The sequence below is a fragment of the Scomber japonicus genome, chromosome 19, assembly GCF_027409825.1.
Source record: "Scomber japonicus isolate fScoJap1 chromosome 19, fScoJap1.pri, whole genome shotgun sequence".
Taxonomy (NCBI): Eukaryota; Metazoa; Chordata; class Actinopteri; order Scombriformes; family Scombridae; genus Scomber; species Scomber japonicus.
In genome coordinates this window covers 14,899,620-14,920,946 of record NC_070596.1, presented here as the reverse complement: position 1 = coordinate 14,920,946, position 21,327 = coordinate 14,899,620, and the positions used below count along the sequence as shown (strand labels likewise).

The following is a 21,327-nucleotide window of genomic DNA, read 5'->3' as shown; positions in this document are numbered from 1 at the left end:
AGTGAGTGGATGTTTAGGCTAATGTGTTTCAGGTTTTGCTTCAAGGAAAACATTGTTATTTGATTGTGTGAATGTGCAAATAAAAAGAACAAACCGAAAAATAACTGACAAAAATATAAATGCTGTTTACTGGATAAACACTACTACACACAGACACAGGGAAAAACATATATTTGACTTGACTGATATTTGACTTGAACTAACAAAAATCATCTTCTTTTGGGCATCACCGGGCTTTCACTTGGAAAGACTTTATGTTCTCCCCAACCCCAAATTTAACAAATATGAATGTGTTTGTGGGAACGTTAGCCCTATGATATCGATTTAGTTCAAAGTAATGTGACTTTTAAAACAATTTTAAATGGTATTTAAGGTGAAAGGTGCATGCAAACCCATGTAGACCTCAAATCAGAGTGTAGGACTTGACTTGGGACAGTTTGGACTAATCTCATGATTTCATATCCAAGACTAAGACTAACTTGCAACACTGACATTCTCCAGCCTTTGCATCTGTGTATAGCCTACATGTAGCACTGCCACTATTTTAGAAGTGTTGACTATAGCAAAAGTTTATAAGTTGAACATTTGATACAGGACAGCAGCATATGGGAAACAACTTGTGTCGCAGACAGATGCAATGAAAAAATCTGAAATTTGTCAAATCACTACAACGAACATCTAGTGGTTAATACAGAGGTATGGGTGAGTGTGCACAGCTTATAGATGGCCTTGATGTTTGCAATCAAGATAATTACTGTTTGGATTAGCAAGCGGATCTAAAACCAAAGACAGACACCATGGAGAAAGGACACAAGCTGCAATCATTCCCTGCTGGAATAAGACGTTTGATATGATAGACAGCCAAAAATAAAGCATCTAATGTCACCTGTATCATTCACATGTATGCTGTAGAAAGTTATGGGATCAACCATCAATCATCGTTGGAAATCCAATCAAACACCTGTGACTCTGCTTTTCTCATGTTGAGAAAAAACATCCAATAAAATTTGGCATTGGATCAGGTAATATATCCATACCATGTGGTCCAAAGATAAATCTGAGAAATACTGTGAAAGACTCCAGTTCAGTGGCTCAAATACACACAATAAAAACACAATATTCAGAAATATAACAAGAAATTAGTATTTACAGGTCAAACTCTGTCCGTGAACTGTAAACAAATACAAATAGTGCAAAGAAGTGAAGACTGAGAGAGATAAATGTTAAATGGTAATGGTTTATGTAATAGGTGGTTATGTACAGTAGGTACAACCTGTTTAAATACAATAGTGAGTGAAACGTATTGCACATTTTGTATTTTACAAATAAATATCTGTATTCATTTTATTATTTTTATATTTTATTTAATGTTTGTAATTTATATCTTTTTTTCCTTTTACTTCATTGTTTTTTCTCCTAACTGTGAGATTAGTAAAATATATATCTAGCTATCTATCTATCTATCTATCTATCTATCTATCTATCCAGATTCTCCAATTATGTGAAATACTTCATTCTTGGGCTATTAATGTTCTGAAATTGGAGTCACTTTCCATGCAAACATGAGGCAGCTGTTCAGGTAGTCATGGCTTGAGGCTTTTTTAAAATAGTATTTCACCATAGATTGTAGTATTTCACCCCAGGGACATCCACTGTAGCCCGCCCATCTGCACCACATGGTCTAAGCTCTGCAGCAACATTGGCCACTGAGAGACGACTTGAGGGGTCTGAAGAAGTTGTTGATCCGTATAAGTACGGCAGCTGTCAGTGTGACCCACCGTGCACTCCAACCTGGTGAGCAGAAACCTACAGCAGCGTGGCCGTGCTGTGTTGTGTGTGTTTACGAGCAAGTATACCTGGCTGAAAGGCTGTGAAACCCGTCCGGTGTCACTGAGCTGTAGAAGCAGGACGCGTTGTCTGCACGGCTAGCTTGTGAGCTAACAGCGTGTTTATTGGCTAAAAACATGAACGGTCAGCTGAACGGTTTCCATAACAACTCGCCTATTGATGAAGACTGCTTCCTCTTCACGTCTGAATCAGTCGGAGAAGGACACCCCGGTAAGTTATAACTACAAACTGTGTCTGTACCAGATAATATCCCTGTTTTTACCAATATAATGATCCTGGTAGCACCCTGTTAGCCTCTCAAACAAGGGCATGTTACTGTTGTTATCTGCCCACTAAATCATCCTCTCTGCACGCCCGGCAGCACTGTTTAAAAAGTGGGTCCACACAGTGTCATGTTAACCTTCATAACCCAACAGCAGACCATTAATAAGATTAGAAAACTAATTTTCCTGGGAGTTAAGTGGCACCTTTAGCGGCTGCTAGCTCTTTAAGCTGCATCATTTTAGTTGAGGACTGTTGTTGCCTGTCAATCACATGCAGACAACCTCACCGATTTCTTAACATGCCTTGTCCACATGGCTGACAGCTGTGTAGGTAGTAGGTTATACAGTCTATGGTTATAATTAGTATTTATTTGATGTAGCTTAACCATCATATGGGGGCCTAGGGCAAACTCCGTCTTGTTTTATTTCCACTTTTTCTCTAACTGTGAATGTTGGTATTGGCAGTGGTAGAAGAACTTAAAACTTTCTTTATTCTCTTTATTAAAGCAATACCACTAGAGACGGACAGATGTATCGGTCAGCCGGTATTATTGGCCGACATTGACCTAGCACAGATATATGTTGTCGGATTTTTAGAAGTTATATAGGCCAGATTTAATATGTAAAAAGAAAAAAATGTTATGCGTTTTTGTTATTTGTTAGCTAGTTGTTAGTTATTAAATTCCCAATGAAGTTTACTGTTTGTCATTTTATACAATACATTTTTTGTCAAATAGTGAAATATCATGCCATCATTACATATCTTTGTCACAAGTGTTTTTAAAGTCCGTGTAAAGAAAGAATAAATGTGTTCTGAGTTTGACATACCACAGAAAAGTGTGTTGTTAACCACCCTGCCAAATTTGAATGATTTAAAAAAAAATCGCCAAGTGTATGAAATTAGGCTTCAAAGTTCTTTGAAGCCATTTTCTCTGCTCCCAGACGCTGTGGGAGTGCCCGCCGAGTCCGCTGAAACCCCGCCCCCTACCAAGTGTCACCTGTCAATCAAAGTCACCACCTCTACTAGAAACCATAGCTAGAAACATGGACACTACATCTAAGAGCTTTCTGCTGCTAACTCGGCGGCTAGCTCGGCAGCTAACTCCGCTAACTGGTTAACTGTAGACTGTAGTAGTAGCAGTGTGCGCTGAATGTATTTATACCTCTACAGCAGCGGGGGCGGGTTTATGCTAATCACCGCTGCCTTACGTACAGGCGGGGAGTTCCGGACCTATGAAATGAGGCCAACGTGGAAGTAACTTAGAACTGCATTCTATCAAAAGGCCACCAGGGGGCGACCGTTTTGGTGTCAAAAGGACTTCCGTCTCAATACAAGTTAATGGAGAATTCACCAACTTCTCACTTGATTTCTAACCTCAGTAAACGTTTTCAAATGTGTTTATGGTCTCAATCGCTACTGTAAAGCCTTCTTCAATGCAGTATGATGTTTTTATATTTGACGATAAAGCAGTGTATGCATTAGGGCGTGGCTACGTCGTGATTGACAGGTTGATTGACCAATGTCCTCGAGATCCAGCCCTCGCAACCTCCCGCTCTGCCCCACCTCATGCCCACATAAGTAAAATCTGTGTTTTTATTTTTCCCAGCATGCACCTGAAATTTTCAAGATGGTGCTGCCTAGATTCAAAACTATTGGCTTCTGAGCAGCAGTCCACAAACCAATGGTTGACATCACGGATGTTACGTCCATTTCTTTTATACAGTCTATGGTTACGTACGCAGCAGTGATTTAGACCCGCCCCCCTAATTCCTGAACACAGAAATCTTGAAACACAGTTTGTAAAGCCTAGCTCCACAATTCAATTATGTATGTATTCTTTGTATATAAAATTATCGGCTGATATTTAAATATCAGAATCTTTTAATTCTTTCGGCCTCAAAAATCCAGTACCACACAGTAAAAATACTGTAAAAGCAGATGCCCAAATTTTCACTTGAAGTTCAGATGAAATGAAAAATGTCTTTAAAGCCTTTTTAGATCACACCCCTGGTCTTGTTTGCACATATTATAACAATATATGACAAAAAATGACTTGGAAAATCAATTTCTGTAGATTCTTACATGAATTTCTACAACAAAATAGGGATGAACCAACTAATTTCAACTTTTAGCAGACCACAGACCCATAAAAAGCTTCACTGTGAAATATGTCACAGTACAGAAGCTAACAGCGGTCTAATGTCTGCGTCACAGGGAAGTCAAAGGTATTACAAGGATCTTTTAACTGGTTATGAAACAGTCTCATGACACGTCTGAATCATCTACACAAACAAACATGACCATCAGCGAGAAGATTGGCTATAGTTAGGCTAAATGTCCTCCCCAGGTCGGATTACATCTGATATTAGATTAAATGATTTATGGCACGCAGACCGGAATAACCTATGTGTACATTACATGTAGCATTGTAGCATGAGGGAGTACAAAGACGTTACTAGAAAGACGCTAGGACATTTCTCTTTGTTTGATAATGTTAAAAGTTAGCCTTGTTTGTTGGCTTCTCTTTTTCTTTTTTTTTCTTTTTTTTTTCAAGGCAAAGAGAGAAAGACAGAGCAGCGGTGGTCAAGTGAGCGAGAGAGTGAATAAAGTGTGCGAGACATGGTGTGAACATAGAACATAGGAGTACGAGACATAGGAGTGAATTTGAGAAATAAGACACTGTTTTCTGAATGTTTCGTGGCAGTTTATGTTCTCAAGTACAAATAAACACGCCTACACCTCTACACAACCCTGAGGAAGGTCGCATCGCCAGTAGTGAATGCAGCCATAACCAAGGTATATTATCGGTACTAAAACAAAATCTTGAAATAAAGTTCATCTCGTCAGGTTTCAGGTTATTCGCTTGTGGCTGGGCCAATCGGTGTCTTGTGAGAAACTGCTGGTAGCTAACAGGTGTGGTTTAGGTGGGACAACAGAGAGAAGCAACTTTTCATTCAAAAACAATAATGCCGGCAGCTCCTAAAGCGTTAAATCAGAACTCAAGAGTATTTATATAACATGATAGACTGCGATAGACAGATGGTGCATCCAATCACTGTCCAAGTACTTTTTGAAAGTGCAAACAGTTTCTAGGGACGACTTCTCAGATTTTGTAAGTTATTTCAGGGTATAATCAATATTTTTCATATCTAAACATCAGAATAAATCTACAGCTGTTTGGGGCCCTTTTTAGTTTAGTTGCCTAACTTCTCTAATGGTGAAGTCCGCCCTCTTGTGCACTGCATCATTATTGAATCTCCTAATATGACTTGTTATTGTCTGGTCAATGTAAGAAATGTCCAGATAACCTTGGCAGACCTCATTCAGAATTAAATTATCCTAATGTTGTCTGTGTTAAACTACAACTGAAAAAAATGAAATTAAAATGATGCTTGGGTTGTCAGAACAGTCTCCTTCAATAAGAAGCACCGAATATCTTGAAAAATCTGCTCATAAGTAAATAATTGTTTTTTGTTTTTTTTTGTTTTTTTACGAATTTCAGAAAAACAAAGACACATTTTGAGCTTAAAAACTATACCTTGACATGTAAAATCACAAACAACATTTGAATTACAGAGCTTTTGAGCAGCATGTAGTACAATATACTGCAGTTTTCAGTCTTGTGTTCGGGCAGTGGGGGCAGCTCCATTGCCGCAGATAATAGGCTTACCAGTATTCCTAAATATAGGTACTGCAGGGGCTGCTGCTCAACTGTAGGAGTAAAGTAATCACATCCACATACTTAGATATATAGATATATAGGCACCTACATTGTTCAAAATATAAATAAAAATATAATAAAGACCTGACTGGAGGGCTCCTTAGATGGAAGCGGAAACTACTATTCAGTGAGGTTCAGATTATCACTAATCAGTCATCGCATTAGGCCCATGGGCGCCCATGAGATGGCTATCCGTACCATTATGGATCCCCTAGACACTGTTGGGTAAAAGCCTGCAGAAAGGCCTCTTCTGTTATTACTCTGGTGCCAGAAAAGATGCCGAATGCAGATTTAGGCCAACTCTGTCTTTTAATGATATATTGTAACAAGTCCACAATATGTGTATATTAACCAATAATCAAAACTGAGGTGTTGCCATGAAGGCTTTTTATTGAGTTTGTAAAAACACTTTTGTTTTTATTCCACAGATAAGATTTGTGACCAGATCAGTGATGCCATCTTGGATGCACACCTCAGACAAGACCCAGATGCCAAAGTAGCATGTGGTAAGGCCATGGCGCTTTACAGCCTGACAGAGTGACAGATAATTGATTATGTTGAAGTAACTATGTACAATCTGGGCCAACTGGCAAAAACTGGATCAGTTACACTCATGTTGTTTACCATATCTTTTCTCTCCTCAGTAGTATCTGGTATAATTTGGTTGAAATGGGGCAGAGTCCCAGGAGCTAAACTCAGGATCTAAAAGTCCTCTTTTGTCATTTTTATAGTGTTCCCTGGTTCCTTAATTTTGAGTGACTACATAAGTGATGCAGGTTATGAAAGCAGGAAAAGGTCTCAAGTTTCAGACAACTTGAACTTGAAAATCTTCAATGGACTGGATGTTTAAAATGCACGTTACATAGTTTGCTGTTTGGTTTTTCAGCCTCACTCTATTACCAAAGAAGACTTTTTGTCAAAAAAAGAGTGAATTGAGTTTAAATTAACATAGTGTTAGTACTTGTGTTGCTTGTATCAAACTCAGTTAACTCAGTTATCAAACTTCTTACGCAAATGTAAGAATTGTCAGCATGTTACTTAAAGCTGCTTCAGTGTGCCAGCCAGTGTACTCAATCCTCAATCCTCCTTGTTTTTAATGATCTACTATACTTACTCTCATCTCTCAAACTCATTTTGTTTTCAGAGACTGTTGCTAAGACGGGGATGATCCTGCTAGCGGGGGAGATCACCTCCAGGGCCAATGTTGACTACCAGAAGATTGTCAGGGAAACAGTCAAACATATTGGTTACGATGACTCCTCCAAAGGTACAGTGATGAGAGGAGGAAGGTCGGAGACCCTTACATATAACCTAAACTGAGGGGTTTCATCAGGTATACTGACTGTTAGGAGTTTCCTCTGAAGTAGTAATGATATTATTGTCTATCATTATGATGGTGGATGGTCACTAACCAAGAGCTAAGTACCATCATGCATTGCATAGACAGCACAAAATAAAGGTAAAGATGGCTGTGAGTAATAGCCTATGCAGATGATAGCATACACAATTGAGGCTATATGCCATATAGATACTGAAAGTTATTTACATTTTTTAGGTAATGTCCTTTCCCCAGGTTACCCTAGGTGTAAAGATCACCATTACAATGTTTTCCTGTTTGCTTTCTATAAGCAAACAGGAAAACATTGTAAAACATACAGTACTGCTCAAACATCGTGTCTCAATAGTACCCCTGCCCTAGGGGGATGCACTGACCCTTCAGGCTAAACTAGAGGGATACTTGGAAAAATTAACCTAGAGGTCCAGTGTGTCTTATGTGTCAGGATCAGCATGTAAAACAGTTAACCGAGGCTCAGTTGTCTTGTTCCACAGGCTTTGACTATAAGACCTGCAACGTGCTGGTGGCTTTGGAGCAGCAGTCCCCTGACATTGCTCAGGGCGTTCACCTGGATCGCAGAGAAGAGGATGTGGGGGCTGGTGACCAGGTCAGATGATTCATACGTGTGAACATTTACATTTGTGAATCTTTTTCTAACTGTTGCACTAACGTACAGTGTACTATCCTATAGTGTATTAACATCATTTAACTGCTGTAACACTTTAATTTCAGTTTAGGATTAATGAAGTACTACATCTGCCTGGCTTTCTCTTGATGGTGATGGGTAGAAATGTTGAGCCAGTGTGGTGGTAACATAGTTTGTGATCAATTTGACCCTCTATTCATCCTATAATTTAATTCTGATCATATTGTATCTCTCACAGGGTCTGATGTTTGGATATGCCACTGACGAAACTGAGGAATGTATGCCACTCACTGTTGTCCTGGCCCATAAGCTGAACGCCAAAATGGCTGAACTACGCCGAAATGGAACGCTGCCATGGCTCCGACCAGACTCCAAAACTCAGGTGAGATGAGGAAACGGCGCCCCGACACAGTCCGTCTGCTTTACTTACAAGATAAAACACTATGAATGAAGGTTTTATTACTTCCTGGATGTCTGGGCTCAATACGTTTTTCTCCAAATTTTGAAATTGGTGTGCAGCGACATATCGCTATTACTACTCTTTGGCTGCAAGTTAAGATTATGTGTTAAGAGTGACAAATTGTATTGAGTACATAAAAAGTTAGAAAATCTTTAACCATCAGTTTCTCAGAGCCTTAATGTTTTTGTTTAATCAACACTCCAAAAATCAAAGAATTACAATTTACAATTGTTTACAATGTAGAGAAGCAGCTAATTATCACAATTTAAAGCAACTCTTACCTTTCTTGCATTTCACACAGCACTTTGAAAAAACTTGAACAGCAACAACCCCTCCTCCCTCCTGTGTAATGGTATGGTAGAGTACCATTACCTTATTAATAGTATTTTAACCTAAACAAAAAAATGTGTAATAATGAAACAAAGGTAAGGGCAGTTTTAAGAATCTATAACCATTGAATAATGTTGCTTATGTGTCTCTTTCCTCTCTCCTCCTCCTTTCTCTCTGCTTGAGGTTTATTCCTGTTTTTAAGAGGAGTTTTTCCATGCCTCTGTAGCCAAGTGTTTGTTCATGGGGGAATGTTGGGTCTCCATAAATTAAAGACTACAGCCTAGACCTGCTCTATGTGAAAAGTGCCCTGAGAAAACATCTGTTGTGATTTAATGCTTTATAAATAAATGAACTTAACTTGAATATATTTATGAAAACGTGAAAAGCTCAGACTCTCTGGAGGTAAAACAAATCTTAAGTGGAACAAACTGTAAACTCTTCCTCCTGGTTCATTTGTTCAGTATTTTTCTTTATTCTGTTTTTTTTTTTTCTCCCCCTCAGGTGACTGTTCAGTACAGACAGGATCGAGGCGCCATGGTGCCGTTGCGTGTCCATACCGTTGTGGTCTCCGTGCAGCATGATGAGGGTATATGTTTGGATGAGATGCGTCACTGTCTGAAGGAGCAGGTGGTGAAAGCTGTGGTTCCCAGCGGGTACCTTGACGATGACACCGTATACCACCTGCAGCCCAGTGGCCGCTTTGTCATCGGGGGGCCACAGGTGTGAACTGAATTTCTTTTCAATCTATTTCGCCCTCCTGTAGTCGTCGTGAACACTTCAGCAAACTACAGTTTACACTATATTTCATAACACAGTATGCTTTGTCTTATTCCTAGTTCTCAATCCTCATTCCTAATTGTCTGTTCCTTCCCACAGGGTGATGCTGGTCTGACTGGACGTAAGATCATTGTTGATACTTACGGAGGTTGGGGGGCCCACGGAGGGGGAGCTTTTTCTGGAAAGGACTACACAAAGGTAGACCGCTCTGCTGCCTACGCTGCCCGCTGGGTAGCAAAATCTCTGGTGAAAGCTGGGCTCTGCAAGCGTGTGTTAGTCCAGGTGAGTGTACAGTTCACTGTGTTAAAGTGATACTCCTCCCAATCTCTCTATATAAGTGGTTATCAAAAACTAAATCCTGGTGGGATTGAACGCAACTGTTAGAAATTGGTACTTCACAGAGAGCAGCAACTGTGGTCAGCTTCTGTTAAACGCTTTAACACCAGCCTGTCACTTTGAAAGGTTTTTCAGATGTTTGTTTTCCTACTGTGAAAACCTGTTACTATTGCAGTACATAATGTAATTAATGTGGATTTAGACTGACTACAGCAGCTGTTTACTGTGAAAGAGAAAACTACAAACTTTAAACAGCTGCCTTTCAGGACTGCAGGTGATTTGTCTAATTGCACAAGGCACGTAAACATATGTGGCGTATTGTTTTAAGAAAATAAAAGGTTTTATTTAGTTTTCTTGGTTTGTTTCTGTGTTTTTGTACATTTTGTCAGGGCATGGTATGTTTGTTTGCTATGCCACTAGAGGGCAGCCTAGGGCTAGTTTTGAAAAGCTGATACTGCTATTTTGAGTTAAAAGAAAATCTCATTACACGTTGGCCACAGATGGGAAATACATTTGTCAGTGCTCTTATGTGTACAAGCTATGCAATGGATACACTGTTTCTAAATCACTTTGAGCATATATTTGGTTTTTCTCTGCTGACATTTGCATATACGACAGCTGATACAGATCTGTTCATGGTAAACTGATGAATTAATGAATTACCCTGGCTGATTTTTTTGGTGTGACTCTAGATGCCACAATTTAGGAATGTTAATTTTTCTTCTCACTAGAGTTCATGTTAGTTGTGTGTTGTTGTTTTTTTGTCTTTTTGTTTTGTTGTTTTAAAAAAAAAAAAATCCAGATGGAAATAGAAACTAAACATTTTCATCTGTGAAAAAATGTGTGCGGTTTAGTTTTTAAAAATGTTTCTCTTCTTTCAACTTCAGTTCTTAATATCTAAGCATAAACTTTGTTTGTAATCTGTTTTTAGGTCGCCTATGCTATTGGAGTCGCCCACCCACTCTCAGTCTCCATCTTCCACTATGGGACTTCCCAGAAGAGTGAGAGAGAGCTGCTGGACATTGTGAGAAAGAACTTTGATCTTCGTCCAGGAGTTATTGTGAGGTATGTGGTGTCAAATCTGTCAGATTTTGCCAACAAATATTGGTCAATGACCCCTATGCAGTTAATATTCCCATTTGTCTTTTTTCAGATTTTTATTTTTATTAGAAATCATTTAGATTGATACCTACATGTGTGATACCTGTGTATGAATTTACTCACCTGTTCTGTTACTTTTCTTCCCTTGTCCTCGTCTTTCTTCTCTGTTTTATTGTTATTCTTGTTGTCTTTTCTGGTTTTGTTTTGTTTTGTGAGACGTTACTATTTCTAAAAGCAATAAAAAGGTAATTATAAAATAATTCATTTAGATTTAAATGATTTGCTTATTTGTATTTGTTTCTGTCACAGGGAGCTTGACCTGAAGAAGCCCATCTACCAGCGCACAGCAGCCTATGGTCACTTTGGTCGGGATGTCTTTTCATGGGAGGTGCCCAAAAACCTCAAATACTGAACACCTCCTTTGTTCTCTCTGTCGGCCTTAGGTGTACTACAGAGTAACCTGTGTGTTTGTCTACCTCCCTCCTCCGTCCTCTTTCTTCTCTTTCTCTCCTTCACAAACAGCCACATCACCACAGCCTCTACTAAATGGAAAGACACCCTTTTCCCTTCATTGCTCAGTATTTTCCACATCCTTGAAGAGAAAACAACAGTATTTCAGATGCCAAGACCAAACAGAACAGGCATGTTATTTGGACACACAGTGATGAGAGAAATTGTGCATACCATTTACAACGGCACTGCCACCTTGTATTTGTCTGTATTCTAGTGGTTCGTCTCATTTTTGCATAATTAATGGTTGCCTGGTTTCTGGTAGAGATTGGACTAGCTATTAATAGCAGATGTCCAACAGGACCATGCAAGTTTTTCCCAGAAATTATGATTTACCAATATTTTGCATTTTAAGTCTGAATTTCTACAGAGTTGTCGAAGTGATTGGTTGGCATCCTCTGTTGCTTTCTCTTTGTCATTTCCCACCACCTAACTTTGTTGGGCTAACAGTGGTTTACCATCACAAAAACATCAACTGTGTTCCCCCTCACAGCCCTTCTAAACCCTCTCCCCTTCCATTTTTGCAAAATTTGTTGGCACAAATAGGGTTGAAGATTGCTTTACATTTCTGTTTAAGAAGAAATCACTTGTCCAATTGAACATACACTTGTCAAGCGAGATAAAATCTGCTAAGTGCTGTCCCTTCAGGCCATTTTTTTTTCTGACGTTTTACAGAGAAGTCAGAAGCTGCTAATGACCTTGTGGTTATGTTGGGCTGCACAATGAAATCACTCCATTTTTGTAATTTATTTTGTTGGTTTAAATGTTATGTGTATGTTCCAAATGATGTTAAATGTGTCAATGTTCTGCTGACCAAGATAAGGTACGGTGCTCAGCCTTGTTGAGACTGACTCTGGGTGTAGCTACAGAGAAACCCAGACTCAGTGGCCTTTGGGCAGGGTCTGCCTTTATCCCACAGCAACACTGTACTTGAAATCATTTATAGAATGGCGTTTAACCTATTGTGGGACCGAACAGTTTGACCAGCAAGGAAGAACAACTGAAAAAAGTGTGACAAGTTTTTGTATCTGAAATGTGTTTTCCACCTTGTGTAATCATACACATTTATGGTCCCAACACCCTCTGCTTCAACATTGTACCCCATATGAAAAGAGGAAAATGAACGAACAGAGCCACAGACAGACCAAGGCAAAGACATAAGAGGCAGTGCTCAGTCAGCATAGTGAATGTAAGACATGGTATAGTAGTCAGTTTTGTACAGATGAACCCGGGATCAACACTTGTAGATTTTGAATTTGCCGCTGGAATTGCACATTTGTTCTTGGGCTTCTGTTTTCCATGTGACATGTACAGCAGTTCCCTAATGAGTGATACAGTTTGAGTTTTTCTTTTAATTTATTTATTTATTTATTTGTTTTTAGAAAACTGTTCATTCTTTACACCAGGACTGGTCTACTAAGCCGCGTGTGATGGATGGCACAAGTCTAATTTTCCCCGATTAGTTCACTTGAGTAACCAGAGTATGTCAACTTCACTCTTTGTTCTTTTTAAAGATAAATATTTTTTGCAGAGTTTACTTTCAGGAAATGCATATAAAGAGTGGATTGATTTATGTCGGAGGCACTGGCCAGATTTGAATCCAAGAAGTTGTGGATATACAGTATATGCCTTTGGATGCTTCCCAAGTTGTCCTTCACGGTGTGTATCTGCACAATATAATTGACTTTTTTCAGCTAAACTGACCTGAGAGAGATTGTTATTCACCACAACTGGTCCCTGATATGAGTTATGTGCAGTTAGTGTCTGCAATGTTTTCAGCATATAGCTAGGTGGCACTGTGTCCTAATTAATAGCACTGAAATTAGACTTCTTTTGCCCTACTTTGAGTAACACTGAGATCCCCTCTTTGGCATCACCTTGTGGTTCCTTGAGTGTATTACAGAGAAGCTTCAGGGGAGCCACTGAGTTGTGCTAAGTATTTTTTTGATTAATCCAGGTGTCAGTGATCATCACGTGAAATAACTCAACCTTCCCAAAGACTTTTTTTTTTTTTTACAATGTGTTTGCATCTTCTAGCACATCCGTCCGCAGATGGGACAGATGATTGGTTGGTGTTGTACAGAGAAACCAGCCTGTTTACATGGTCTCTTGTGGAAGTTTTGAAGAGACACATTTTTTTGAGTTGTCAGTGTGGTAGCTGAATGTGTAAAAGTGCCTTTTTCCTCATTTTCTGCAATGCCCCTGTCCTCTGCCCACAACTATCTGACATTATACCTACTGACCACCTCTCCCAGTTTCTTCCCTTCCCCTGTTCAGTAGTTCACACTGAGGAGTCTTATAGGTGTTGATCTTCTCTTTTAAACCCCTTCAAATAAATTGCACTCTTGCTTCACACGTTCCTCATTTTTTGTGTGTGTGTGAGATAATGTACAGTATTTTGTCATAAAGTAGACTTGAGTGAGTTCACATGAAATTCATATACTTCAGTAAATCTAAACTTACTTTACATGTTATGACCATTAATGTGTTACTCATTTTATAGAGACATTCTTTATGAACATTATGATGAGTAAAACATGAATGCAGAAGTGGGTGTCCTTTATAAGGACAATGTTAAAAAGGATCATTTCCTCAATAGTTCAAGTTTATCTGGCTTTCACTACCTCTAATGTGCACATGTTACAATGAGTACTGCATGTGTTATGTGTACCTATATTTAAGATTAACACACCTATACACACCTTTACCACTGCCACTTTTATTACCATCAGGTTTGTGAGTCAGACCTGTAAGTAGGGCCTAACACATTTCGAGTCTGACAGATTCAAGTACACCTGATAAAACTGAAAATCGTTGAAGTGTTACTTAAATGTCAGAGGAGGACTCAGATCCGGTGATGTTTCACAGCTAATTTCATGTAACATTCATTCAGAATATCTCCAGAGATCACCTGACTGTGTGAAAGAAACTTCATGAGAGTTGATGAAGTAGTCAAATCTTTATGTACAGAATAGAAGTTAGTACAAAAATCAAAAGAAAAATATTATTGTGAAACTTTCTTTTCACTAATACTAAACATGTAACTTTGGGTCCAAGCTTTCATATCTTCAAAGTTCAAATAATTATTTTGTGTGTAATATTTTGTCAAGCTAAGCCCTGCTTTCCTTCACTTTAGTGGAAGCAATTTATCGAGTGCAAAAATCAAACGCTTTAAGATATAACAGTATCTGAAAGAAAAACTTTGGCGAAAGAAGCGCTATCAGGCAAAATGCCACAATGTATCAAATAGTTAAGAAATATATGTTGATCAATGTTGAAAGAATAAGGTCATCCACAGGTTCACTGATGTCGCCTCACATATTCAGTCTCTGAAAAGAGGAAGTGGAGATATTTTATATGGCTCTGAGTGTCATGTTTGACTTAATTTTTCACAAAACTGCATCTACCTTGACATGTTAGAGCGTGTTGTACTTGAGGGGCTTCCAGGCAAATCTCTGGCAGTAGAACACAGTCTGCACAGATAGACATATGTAGAAATGAGTTGACTACTGAGCATTTATAAACTTAATGAGTTTATAACTTAAAGTCCGTGTAAAGTAAGAATAGAGGTTGACATACCACAGAAAAGTGTGTTAACAACCCTTCCAAATTTGAATGATTACAAAAATCACCAAATATATGAAATTAGGCTTCAAAGTTGTGTAAAATTCAGCCTCTGTCTTTGCTCCCAAATGCTGTGGGCGTGCCCGCTGTGTTTGCTGAAACCCCGCCCCCTACCAATTGTGACATGTCAATCAAAGTCACCACCTCTACCCGAAACATGGACGCTACATCTCTTTCTGCCGCTAGCTCTGCGGCTAACTTGGTTAACTGGCTAACTGTAGACTGTATTGGATACAGTCTATGATTGGTAGTAGTGTTAGATGTGTTAACAATAACTCGCCACTAGGCAGGTTAACCACTGAGGAGAGCAGCCTCTCAGTCTTTTATAGGCTACTGTAGTAGGAGAAGGACTAAGGGTATGCGGGCAGCCTTTTCACATGCTTTCTGTAACCATTTTCCAACATGTATATATTTAGAAGTAAATCAATTAATTGTCTTTACACGGACTTTAATAACTGTTTACTTACTCCACATTTGAGAGCTGTCTTGAAGTCACTGCACCTGTATGTAGCCAAGGTGCACGGGTCTGAGAGGTAGAAAGAAAGACGTTTGAATGAAACAGTTTTAGTTAATCTCTAATTCATGTCTAATCTCTCTTGATTGCATATATACAATGCATATATGCAATCAATATTATGCATTGAGTCACTTAATAAGCAAAACATTAATTAAGTAAATATTTTCCAGTTCCGTCTAGAAAACGTGAAAACGTGCTGTTGTTCACTGGCCCACAAGTGGAGGAGAGGTCATTTATGTTATGTGCTACTAAAAGTCATTTCTAAATATAACATTGGGCTCTTAGTAGGAGTTGTTGACTAATTTTCACAATCTTTTGAAGGGGAGGCACTTGTGGTAACTGACCTACAAGAGGAGCCTCCTGTCCTTTACACAGGTGGATGAGAGCACAGATGGCCTGAGGGGTGGCGTAGCTCAGGATGGCATCTAGCACCGTCTTTCCAAACTTTGTAATGACAGCCTCACACTGAGTTCGGTAGGTCGAGGGCAAAATATGACAAATTTCCTCCAGCAGCTGGATCACAGCTTCCTGCAGAAAGTAAAACAGAGTAAAGTAAGCATATGATGCACCATGTCGTCCACGCAGTCAGCAGTGCTTTCTTGTGGCATTTGGGTGTTTGTGTGGGTGTGCCTCACAAAACAGATACTGTTTTGACTGACTCACCTCACTCCTTGTCTTGGGCAACAAGTCCTCCAAAGTCTTGACAAGAAAAATGCAGAAGGAGCATTGTGTTGTGGGTGCCATCTGATTGATACAGGCAGACACAAACAGCAGAGGGAATTAAGCATTAGGACATAAATTGGGGAATATTCCTATTTAATATTTCAAGTGTGTCCCTCTAGGCTGCACTCAACTGACATTTTGGTTTGTCATAGCAGCCTGAAGGGCCTCATTGACAAAATAGCTGAGCATCTTCTGTTTGTCACAGGAACCACAGAGGCCAAGGAGTTTGCAGATCTCTGCTGGTTTCTACAATGGAAGAGATGGGAGATTATGTGTTAAGGCTCTCAGTAGAATTAGAAATACAGTGTACACACACAGCAAACAGTGCAGAACACATTATTATTTTGCTCCTAATATTATTGTGGCTTGCAACTTACTACAACACCAGTGATGAAGTTGATGGCCACTGGAAGCAACTTCTCCACTTCCTCTTTACAGAGTTTGGTAGTAGTGGCTGGTCCAGGCATGTGGTCACAAAGTTTTTCAAGGCCATCCATCATCTTTTTCTGTAATAAAAGTCGCATTAGTGTCCTTGGACTTTAATGTTGGTCTGCAGGACAATGGGCTTCTTATGAGTTGATGGAAAAACCCCTACTTAAATCTAGACACTATATGACAAAATCATCCTTTCTGCCAACCACAATCAATTCAAACAGACAGTGGGCTCGATAGTGCATAAACAACATCAATGTCATCTTTGAGCAACAGGTGACGGCAAATCAAGCTTCCTATTATTATGGCTAAACAAGCTCCTGTTTTTTTCCTTAGATGAGGGGCTTCACCTGCCTGAATATAAAAAGCAACAGATTCAATTCCTATTTATCTCATTGTATTAATAAGTTTGTAAATCTGGCTATTTTCTTCATAATTCATTTTCTTCACTGACCCATAGCATGGAAGTCCAAAAGAGCTCATTAGAGAAAATGTGAAATCATAGATAAGAGTACCCTATCATATGATTTCCCTTCTCAGTCATGGATGTATTATAAGAGCACTTATAATACATCCATGCCATGCTTTCTGAAAAATGAAGCCAACATGGAAGTGCCTTAAACATGCATTCCCATAGCAAAAAGTAGTATACTGGAAGTTAATTTTATTAAGTATGCTTGAGTGTAAGCATATACTTTCAAGTATACAACAAGTACACTCTTCTAGTCATTCTAGCATTAGCATCACCACAGTTAACTATAGGTAAATGCATCATGCTAACTGGTGCCAACCCAGGGATTGATAATGAGAGCTGCTCTGTTATTAGTATTACTTTAGCTCTCATAATACATCTATGTGCTAACCATGCTAGCAGCTAACACTAAGGTCAGCTCCATCCTCTCGTCAAGTAGGCTATATGTGGCACTAATACTAATATAAATTCATTGAAATAACATCATGTTTGCCTAAAATGTAATAGTCAAAATAATTGTTGCAGCTCTACATTTATTACATCAATTTATTTATTTTTTCCATACAGAGCACAGGTACACATTGTGTAAATGTCTTTCTGTATGATGTAGAACTAAAACTAGTAAATCAAGGTCATAGAAATCAACCCATCAAAACTTTCTGTCTTTGGACCAGATGGGACCCCCCCAGAGACCAGATTAGACTCAGAGAAAAGCAGATCTTCTGATTTCATGTGGGAACTGAAACTTTCAGTAATATTTCATTTCAGTTTAACTTTGAAATAGAAAATAGGAAGTGGCTTAGTACCAAATAAAAAAAGGGACCTCTTCTTCATTGTGGGTGGGTGTGTGTGTGCATCTATATCACTGTATGCACTACTGATTACAAATGATTTGCATCTCTGAATGACAAGAATATGCTAATAATAAATAGGTGGAAAGTGACTCTAGGAATTCTAAGTGTTTTTTTTTCCATTTGCAGTAGTGAAAACTATTCATCCACAAATATTAGCACTTGAGATTCCATAGTGTGTATTTTAGTCTTGACTTATCAATATGGATATTCACAGTTTCAATAATGATATCATTAAGCAAATAATCCTTTGGAATGTGTTTGCCGTCACGTTAGTATTAGTGTTGCACTCACCTGGAGGTCAGCATTGGAAAGCAGGTCAGCAAGGAGTTCAAATATTTTGGTGCAGTCCTGGCAGGGGTCCCCATTCTGAGAACAGAAGTTAAAGTCACATATTAAAAATGAATCAACTCCTGAAACTGATTTTATCACACACATATGCCCAGCTTCATAGTCTAATGTTTTGTGTGCATGAAATTCAATTGTAAAGGGCACTTGTTCTTTTTCTGTGGTTTAAAACCTGTTATGTTTAATGTTCATATTAAGTGCATTTCATGAAGACAAATCTCATTTTTGGCTGTATCAGTTCAACTAGATTCGAAACTGTAACACTTAGTTTATTTTTAGTCGTCCTGAGAGTGGTAGCATCTGATCAACTTCCTGATTTTGAAGAAGTATTTTTCAATTGTAGTACACACTATACAAAAAAAGCTAAACCAAACCAAAGGAATACCTCTGCTTCTTTATTAAATGTGTTGTTGTGTTGCTGTATGATAAGAGTAACAATTGTTTTCATGTTTTGAATGCTAAAGGCAAAAACTGTACAGAAAAAAAAATTACACTTACTGATGCATCATTTTCCAAAACATCAATATCAAACGTCAGAGCTGCAGGGAAATAATTTGTCATTAATCATCCTTCATTGTAATTTATTTGACATTTTCCCTATATATTTCAAATAGTAATCTTAATCTTAATACAGTTAATATTTCCAGTGTCTTACCACAGCCTTGGAGGCCAATGAAGAAAAGTAACACAAACGTGAATGAGGCCATCATCAGTTATTTTCAGGTTTTTAGTTGAATACCTTCCCTCCTGAGATCTGTGTAGGGAACAAAAAAGTACAGCTTATATATGGCAGGGTCCGCCGACGGCCCATAGCCCCCACCAACTAGATTTCAAGCAAAGAAAAAAAACTCAGACCAGGATGATAACATTTGTTTTGTAGCCAAGTGGAACTTTTTTTCTCTCTTCCTCACAATACACTATACCAATAATAGTCAAGTTTCATTCTCAGTTCCTCACCGTGGTTTGAAAACTTTATCTTGTCTTTGAAAACTTACACGTGTTAACAGATGCACTGAACATTATATTCATATATAAACTGTGTAAAAACTGTAGTGATTTTATCACACACATTTGTCAAGCTTCATTGTCAAAGTTGCAGTGTGTGTCAGATACATTTGTACTGTACAGTAGTCGAATTTAAAATATTTAAAATATGCTTAGACTGTATACTGTTTCAAATGCTTTGAAACGGCTATCTCGACTTTCCAGAAATTGCACTATATCAGTAAATAGACAAAATATGTCCTGCCACCTCAAATCTCATAATCAAATGTCTTTTAAATACTCCCGTCATCCTAAATTTGCTAGTTATGCTTTCCCATCCTCTATGCTGATCGTTTATGTTTAGTTGGTTAGTCTGTATATTATATTTAATGCCCCCACAACATGTATGTTTGAGGATTACAACCCTTTTTCTTCAAAAGCAGTGTAAGATTTACTGATTGAGCACACCACCGTATTTGTCATACGGCAATCAAGAGAGATTAGACATGAATTAGAGATTAACTAAAACTGTTTCATTCAAATGTCTTTCTTTCTACCTCTCAGACCCGTGCACCTTGGCTACATACAGGTGCAGTGACTTCAAGACTGCCCCTCACTTTGGTACAGACTGAAATATCTCAATAACTAACAAATGGACTTACATTTTGTGCAGACATGCATGTCTCCTAGTCAGTGTCAACTATTGGTTGTATTGCCATGATTGCAATTTGGTCATGACATCCCTGTCCCTCTCAGGTTGAAGTGCTATAACTTAATACTTTGGTTTATAACTAAATACCTGTAAACGTAATGACATTCCCACCAGCCTCTGCTGTACTTTGTGTTTAGTACTAATTAGCATGTTAGCATTAGCTTAAAACACTGTTGTGCTTTTGTACACCATGACAGAGCTGTGAGCATGGCTGAAGACTTACTGTGTCAAAATACAGAGGTAAAAAAATAAAAGCCACCAAAGAGTCCAAGGCACAAGTCTAGGCATAAAAACTAATGGCTGACTTTCCAGAATGGGTGTTATTTTGTATTAGAGTCAGTTATCCTTTCTAAACCATTTATCCTATAAATATTTGTGGGAAACTGGAGCCTGCTCCCGAGTACTTTGGGTGAGAGGCATGAGGTATCCTGAACAGGCTGGCGGTCTGTCACAGATCTCTTAAGTTTTACATTTTTAATTTTACCCTTGACTGAAGTCCTCGGTTGAACACTTATGCCTCCAGAGCTCTGCCATCATACAGTTGCTATAGATTAATGTACTTTCAACCCAGATGCCTCAGACATCTCATACAAAAGTGACTTCTGTGACCTTTTGTAATTTCCTCTTTTAATGTGTCACATGAACCATTTCATTGTACATGTGAAGTCTGAGAAACAGCTCTGATCCTCCCTGCCTGTAATGGCTTTGCTAGCCTACCTCTGTAGTCTTATGTCGTAGACCTCTGATAAAATGCTAACAAACATGCTATTTGTCTCTTGGTAAGCATTTTCTCTCTCTGTATATATTTTTCTCAACATTTAGAAGTTGGTCTGTCAGTTTCCACCCTGAAGCTGCAAAGTACCCCTGAGCAATAATTAACTCTGAGAAATGTGGTTCTTTTAAGCACAAAACTGTTACTAAATCATGCTCATACTGTCTGCTCAGTGTTGTTCTGTTCTTGATTCATCTTCACATGTACAACAATATGATTTGCACCAACTGTATAAAGTTATATACTTGATTAATTTTTTATAATGCAAATGATTGAAACAACAGTTAAAGTGATCGCAACACATGAACCCAGAAGTTGGTCTCAGTAAAAAGAGGCTGTAAAAATGATCACTTCCTCAGGAAGTTTAAAAGTTTCTAGACATAACCCACAAGAGTGGTTCACTATTGAATGCATGACAGGTGATTAAAATCAGTTTTATAGATTGATGTATCTACACACAGCTTCACATGGTCAGTATGTGCATCTTTTGTAGAAAGGCATTCACCACAAACCCAGTGAATGATAAAATCAAGTTTAAAGGCTTAGTTTGGCATGATTAATAT

At 38.5% G+C, this 21,327-nt stretch overlaps 2 protein-coding genes across 2 annotated transcripts; one reads left to right on the top strand and one right to left on the bottom strand.

Annotated features, from left to right (window-relative positions):
* The first annotated feature begins 1,805 nt into the window (after window positions 1-1,805).
* On the top strand, window positions 1,806-11,550 carry mat2aa (methionine adenosyltransferase II, alpha a). Its single transcript, XM_053340603.1, has 9 exons — window positions 1,806-2,058; window positions 6,262-6,339; window positions 6,978-7,100; window positions 7,664-7,776; window positions 8,054-8,197; window positions 9,107-9,325; window positions 9,482-9,664; window positions 10,650-10,783; window positions 11,129-11,550. Exons 1-9 carry the CDS (start codon window positions 1,965-1,967, stop codon window positions 11,229-11,231), a joined length of 1,191 nt encoding a protein of 396 aa, XP_053196578.1. The 5' UTR covers window positions 1,806-1,964; the 3' UTR covers window positions 11,232-11,550.
* A 2,472-nt stretch (window positions 11,551-14,022) lies between these two features.
* LOC128380727 (prosaposin) lies at window positions 14,023-19,039 on the bottom strand. Its single transcript, XM_053340604.1, has 10 exons — window positions 18,952-19,039; window positions 18,795-18,835; window positions 18,243-18,317; window positions 16,571-16,699; window positions 16,329-16,439; window positions 16,134-16,214; window positions 15,815-15,998; window positions 15,421-15,479; window positions 14,737-14,802; window positions 14,023-14,658 (listed from the first exon to the last, which is right to left on the bottom strand). Exons 1-9 carry the CDS (start codon window positions 19,004-19,006, stop codon window positions 14,746-14,748), a joined length of 792 nt encoding a protein of 263 aa, XP_053196579.1. The 5' UTR covers window positions 19,007-19,039; the 3' UTR covers window positions 14,023-14,658; window positions 14,737-14,745.
* Between the last annotated feature and the right edge of the window lie 2,288 nt (window positions 19,040-21,327).